This window comes from Protobothrops mucrosquamatus, unplaced genomic scaffold, assembly GCF_001527695.2.
Source record: "Protobothrops mucrosquamatus isolate PMUCROS unplaced genomic scaffold, P.Mucros_1.0 scaffold4379, whole genome shotgun sequence".
Classification (NCBI taxonomy): domain Eukaryota; kingdom Metazoa; phylum Chordata; class Lepidosauria; order Squamata; family Viperidae; genus Protobothrops; species Protobothrops mucrosquamatus.
The window spans coordinates 25,345-32,136 of NW_015390292.1; the positions used below are offsets into that span (position 1 = coordinate 25,345).

The following is a 6,792-nucleotide window of genomic DNA, read 5'->3' on the forward strand; positions in this document are numbered from 1 at the left end:
AAAATATTATATTATTTGTTTGTAGTTGTACTTTCACTAATGTCATTTGTGGACTCAAACACACGTGGATTGTGCCTGCAGTGGAGTGTTAAATTACAGTAAAGATAATAGGACTGTTTTGTTTTAATATAATGAAAACCTGTTTTATTTTTTGCTTTGTGACAAGGCAAAATTGATGTGTCCAAGCTGAACCAGATTTACAGCAGCCACCTAAATTCTCGAAAAAGCGACAGCACGCTAAGCGAACAAGAACTATGGGAAAGCTTGCAGAGTCTCTGGCAGGTAGTCCATTAAACTGCATTATTCACATACCATAAGAATTCTCTTAAGTATCCATATTTTAGTCATTTGAACAAGGGAGAGAAGAACAGGAATGAATATTCTTGGATCTCCACATGGTATGTGCTATAGCTTCTCTCATTGACTTGGATTCTTTGCAACAGCTTTGGAGAAATCATTATATTTCCCTAAAAACTCAGAACTCAGATAATGGTAGGCAGTTGTAATGAATAATGCTGTGCCCAATGAGCCGTTAATGCTTGCCTCTCTGGGATAAGTTGAAACGTGACTCATTTTTTAATAAAAGCACGACCAAAATAATCAAACAGATCCAGCTTTTCTGCATAGATCGAATATCAAATATTCAAAATATCTGTTTTATTCACTGCACCTGTTTCTAATATATTATAAGTGAGAAGACATGTTGAAGATTAACTGCCCTGTCTAATAAGCAAGCATCAGAACAGGATTAAATTAAACTAAACATTGAGCTTCTAATTTTTATGAGCTAGAATCCATATGCAAGTGGCAATATGTGCATTCCAATCGGTTGCATCCTTCTAAGGTGCTTGCATGTTGTTTCCCTATATCCTGTAAAATCATAAAAGTGGCTACAATCCTTTATAGAAGTTCCTATCCATTTTATTCTACTAAGATGTTCAACCTGTAATGCATAAAATTTGATCAGATGCTGTACCCAGAAATGTCCATGGAAATTAAGCATGTGAGTCAGTTACAACTTTGCTCATATGGTGACTTTATTCTCATCATTTCAATTTAATACTGTTGCTTTCTTTTTCCCAGAGGTTTTTATCTGCTTTAAAAGATTAAAAGATAGTGTTCTTACCCTAGCTTCAGAGAGCTGATGTCTCTTCTTAAGTAGTGTCTATAGCAAGGGTAGGCAACCTTGGCTCTTTTATGACTCGTGGACTTCAACTCCCAGAATTCCTGAGCCAGCATGGCTCAGCTTGGAAACCTCTCCCTGTCCCCTCAGCGTGGCTGGCTCAGGAATTCTGGGAGTTGAAGTCCACGAGTCATACAAGAGCCCAGGTTGCCTACCCCTGGTCTATAGCCTCTCCTTGTTTCTCTTTGAGTCTGTTGGGTCCCTACTGCTTTGTAGATTATTCACTTGCTTTGCTACTAGGTACGTATGTCTGATGTAAGTTAATGCATACATGACAACCATTTTTGTTTCTTCCTTTCTCTCCCTCTGCTCCCAGTCTATTCTTAATCTTCCAGATGGTTCCAGTTGTGTTTTGGAAGAGTCACAGTTCTTGCCAAGCGGTGGGGATTCTTTAAAATTGCTGCAGCTTCACGATGAAATTGAACGTATGGTAGGTAGGCCTATTCCTGACTTAATAGAAATTATTCTCAATCATCCCGTTAGTGAGATCTACAAACATGTCCTAAAAGCAGCTTTCCCAAGTGGCCACCTTTCTATAAGCAGTCATGGTGCAGCAAAAAGAAAACTGAATGGCCCTCCCAGTGAAGAACCCAATAATAAGTGGGTGGAGCTTAACCCCGAAAGCTTCCTGAAAACCGAAATGGCCACCATAGGTTTTATTGCAGTAAGTCGTGGAAACCACTTGGTGTCTATCAGTGAGCCTGTGAAGAACCAGATTGAAGCAGAACAGGCAGAAAAGAATGGAGAGTTGCAAAAGAGCAACATCGGTGTAAATATAACAGAAGGTTATCCTGCTGAAGAAAATTTGGGTGAAGCATACCTTGATGAAATTACCCCCAAACTAACGGTGCACATAAGATGGGCCTCGGACCTCGGCAAATGTGTTGATGCCTCTCCGCTGCTTGTCATCCCAATTCCTGACACATTGTCTGCTTTTGTTTATATTGGATCTCATTCCCAAGCGATTCAAGCGATTGACTTATATTCAGGCAAAGTGAAATGGACAAGGAACCTTGCAGACCGGGTTGAGTCCTCCGCGTGTATATCTAAGTGTGGAAACTTCATTGTGGTTGGTAAGTATTCCAAAGCCTTGGTAGTAAGTGTAAGTGGAAAAACCAAACAGTAATGTTTTGAAACATAAAATGCAATGAACAGTGTTGCAGGATCCAATCCTGATCGGACACCAGGACCAGAGATTTAGTCTTCTGAGCTTCCGGATTCATCCTGGAGCTCATCCTCAAGGGAACTTCTGCTTTGGGCTATTCTATGTGTGATATTTATAGTGTGCCCGTTATATGTGGCCTTTTAGGTGTTGATTGGGGTGTTGATGACCAACTATCAAGTCGTTGGCTGTTGTTTCCTTGTGCTGCCAAGCCCTTAGGACAGGGGTGTCAAATTGCCGGCCTGCGGGCCAGTTGCATCATGCAGAGGCCGCGCCCACCCCAGCTCCAGCAATGTGAAAAAAGTCACGATACATCGTGACACGTCACATGACGTGGCAAGTTTGACACCTTGTCAAACTTGCCACGTGCTCCAGCACAGACTTGCCACGTGCTCCAGCACAAGTCTGAAAGCTCGGAAGACTAAACCTCTGATCCCTGGTTGGATCCTGCAACATTATCCTGGGACACGTATATTTGCCTTCATTCATGAGTGAACAGTATTGTAGATTCAACAGTGATGACTTTATGAATTCACCTTAATTGTTTGAATGTTTGAAAACTGGTTTAATTTTGTCTGCTGCAAGTGAAATAAGTATAGGCAGGTACTCAATGTGAAAAATATTTTGAGATTAGACCCTCTCCTGCAGAGTCAGAAAAGCGTCAGCACCAGGGGGCTCCAGAGAAAGATCAGCATTGGCAAGATGGTGGACATAGTGTTACAATCCAAACTCTGATCCTTTGGCATATGCCTGCCTTGCCAATTTTCACCACAAGGCATGCAGACACTTTTTGTGATCAGAACTGTCTGTTTTGAACTTGAAAATATTTTTCGCATCTCTGATTAGAACACTTTTTCCAAATGCACCTGTTTTCTCTGGCTGTGATTTTACGCAGGTTGTTACAACGGAGTGGTATATGTTCTCCGAACCAGTAATGGGGAAGTCCACTGGGCATTTCATACGGAAGATGCTGTGAAAAGTTCTCCCGCTTTAGATCCTTCCACGGGATTAGTCTTTATTGGATCTCATGACCAGCATATATATGCTTTGGATATATATGTAAGTAAACGTGAATGTGAATGTCGAGAGCTAGTTTTGTCCAGTTTGGTTAAGGCAGGGGTCCCCAACCACCGGGCCACAGCCCATTACCGGGCCACAGCCCTTTCGGAACTGGGCTGCACAAGTGGCAGGCGAGTGCGCGCACAAAGCTCCATTTGTCCAAGCGGCGTGTCTGCGTGCCCTCCACTTGCACAAATGGAGTTGCGTGTGTGCGCTTACCCGCTGCTAAGGTGGAACCATCCTCTCTCCCCCCCCCTTCCCCCCACTGCTGCCACCGGTCCACAGAGCTAGTGGGATCCACTGGGTTAAGGGCACTGAGCTAGAAACCAAGGGACTGTGAGTTCTAGTCCTACCTTAGGCATGAAGCCACCTCAGTTTATTTCGGGTCTGTCACTCCCTCTCTCTCAATCCTAAGAAAAAGGTCATGGCACACCAGTTTGAAAATGTTGCCAAGAAAACTCTGCACATCTGTCAGGTAGTCAGCAGGAATGAAGACTGACTCAAAGGAACAAAATTAAAAACACACCTAGGAAGGTTGTTATTAATGGGAATTGTCCTCCAGCCTAGTATCCATTTCATATCGAATGCCAAATCAGAGCGCTTAGAACTGCAGCCTTAGATATTGATGTTTAAAATCTAATTCCACTTCCAGAATATATTGTCAACAGGAGCTATAGATCATAATCAGCTATTAACTTTGCTTTGGTTTTTATGGAATTATTAAAAAAAAATTAGGCACCACTTCTTGTTTTAAATCTCCCAAAATACAGTACTGACAACGCTAGCTGTTTAATTATTTAACCACGCCATTATTTTTTTTGCTTCTGCTGAGGAAAAAAAAACCCACGAAAGATCATACACATTTGCAGCCTGTGGTTCTTCATTCATTGTTTCCTCCATTGCCTACACCAGTGATGGCGAACCTTTTAGAGACTGAGTGCCCAAAAACCACCCCCTGCCCCCGCTCCGCCTCCCGTCCTGCCTGCTCCGCCCCTGCCCACCCCCTGACCTGCCTGCCCGCAGGACCACACACCGCCTCCATGGCCCGCCGCAGATCGCCATGGCAGCCCTGCAGCGCCATTGCAGCCACGCCCTCCGCCCACATCCCGCAGCATCATCTGCACGCTATGAGGCACGAGGGCGGAGTCCTGTCCCTGCTGCCTGGCTATGTCCTTGGCTGCGCTGCTCCATGCAGACTGCGCCCGGGAGCGACTCTCCTCCAGGGGCGGCTGCTGGTGAGGAGGGGGCCGCGGGGGGAGGCAGGGCTGGGGCGACAGCACGCGTGCCCACAGAGAGGGCTTTGAGTGCCGCCTCTGACACGCGTGCCATAGGTTCGCCACTACTGGCCTACACCAAGCAAGAGCTTGCTGCTTGTTATGCTACCTTTATTATGCATGCAAGCTATGCTGCAGCATTATTTTAAACAAAATATTTAAGGCACATCCTTGTGTATTTTGTGTTAGTTTATGATAGACAGCGGATCGTTCTTCTGGAGAGAAGCAATTTAAATACTGATGTAATAATAACTATTTGACTACTATAATGTGTAATAATCAAAATAATAACGTTGGAATGGATATAGATTTAGGAATTGCTACAGAGCGCAAGAAAACCAGTTTGGTGCCAGTATAGAAACCAGGAGACCAGCGAGTTCTGGTCCTGCCTTAGTCAAAAAGATTGAATGAGCTTGGATGGATGGCAAACTACTTCTGAAAAATCTTGCCAAGAAAACTGCAGGGATTTGTCCAGTCAGCCTCTGAATCATATATGATTGAATGAAAAAAAAAACACCAAAAACCCTGAGCATAAAAGATTCACCTAAAGAGAATATAGTATTTTGAAATGGATTGCTCTACAGTAAGACCCTGTATGTTAACCTTAAATTAAGGTGAGTCACAATACTGAAATGTAAATTTTGTTATTTTGACAGAAGAAGGAATGTGTTTGGAGGTTACACTGTGAATCTGGAGGCATATTTTCTTCTCCTCATCTAAATCTGTTGCCACATCACCTGTACGTTGGTACACTGGGAGGACTGCTGCTTGCTATTAATCCTGTACGTAACGTCCTAGTTCTGCATGCATGAAGTTCTAGATTCACTAAAGGCGTTAAAAACTCTAAATAAAGGGGCTACAGAGAAGGAGACTTTTGATAATGACATTACAGTTACTGAACATATACCCGTTTTTTTTCCGATGCCAGGTTTTCCAACTACCTTAGCATATATTAATTCAAAGTAATTATACGAATGGCACATGTTAAGGCAGTGGTGGCGAACCTATGGCACGCGTGCCAAAGGCGGCACTCAGAGCCCTCTCTGATGGCACACGCGCCACCACCACCACCAGCAGGCCGCCACTGCCGCCTGGAGCAGGAGCCCTGCCCAGCACAAAGGAGGCGAAGCAGTTGACTAGCGAGCTTGAGTAGAGGTGGTAGAGCAGAGGTCACCAACCATTGTCGATTGGTGGACTGGAAGAAAAGGGAGGGGGAAGCATTTTACATACATGCATGCGCGAACAGGGCCGCGAGCACGCACATGCTGCAAATGGGGCAGAGCTAGTGCCTGCGTGACACTAGCCCTGCCCCATTCTTGTGTGGTGCAGCGCCTTGTATCTGCACCTCACGGCGCGGTGGTGGCTGTTTTTGTGCCTTGCAGCACACTGGCCCATTTTTGCGCCCCTGTTTTTTGAGTGTCAGAGGCGGCACTCAGAGGCGCCTCCCTGCGCCCCCCCCCAGGGCACCACAATGTTGATGCGGCCCTGGCACTTTGCGATAAATAACTGGGTTTTGGGTTGCAGTTTGGGCACTCGGTCTCTAAAAGGTTTGCCATCACTGTGTTAAGGGATCAGAAGCTAATTATTTTACTGATCAGCTCTTTGTAAATTTAACTCTTGTGGAATCGTAACAAACTATGCAAAATGGTGTAGTACCGTGGTGGCGAACCTATGGCACGGGTGCCACAGGTGGCACGCAGAGCCCTCTCTGTGGGCACGTGCGCCATCGCCCCAGTCCTAGGCCTTCAGCTGGGTTTTATAAAATCTTTTCGCTTTAGTCCTCCGCCGCCATGTGGAAAACAAAAAGGTTCAATCAATCAATCAATTTCAGCTTCTCGCAGGAAAAAAAAAGATATTGCAAAGTTGGAATTGATTGATTGAAATTTTTAGTCCCACCCAGTCTGCCGTTATCACCGCAGCCACACCCACCCAATTGGCCACACCCAATCAATGGGCCACACCCACCCAGCACCCGACGATACATAAGTGGGTTTTGGGTTTCAGTTTGGGCACTCGGTCTCTAAAAGGTTCGCCATCACTGGTGTAGTATATACAGAGATGTACACAAGTAAAAATTAAGTGAGTGATTTTGCAGAGGTATTATACTGCAATAC

General features: G+C 44.8%; 1 protein-coding gene across 1 annotated transcript in view; it reads left to right on the forward strand.

The window, feature by feature from the left end:
• AASDH (aminoadipate-semialdehyde dehydrogenase) overlaps positions 1 to 6,792 on the forward strand; it is a 28,361-nt gene that overhangs the window by 15,088 nt on the left and 6,481 nt on the right. Inside the window, 4 exon segments of the mRNA XM_029286643.1 lie at positions 167 to 282; positions 1,500 to 2,256; positions 3,241 to 3,404; positions 5,335 to 5,460. Of these exon segments, the coding sequence (XP_029142476.1) occupies positions 167 to 282; positions 1,500 to 2,256; positions 3,241 to 3,404; positions 5,335 to 5,460 (1,163 nt within the window).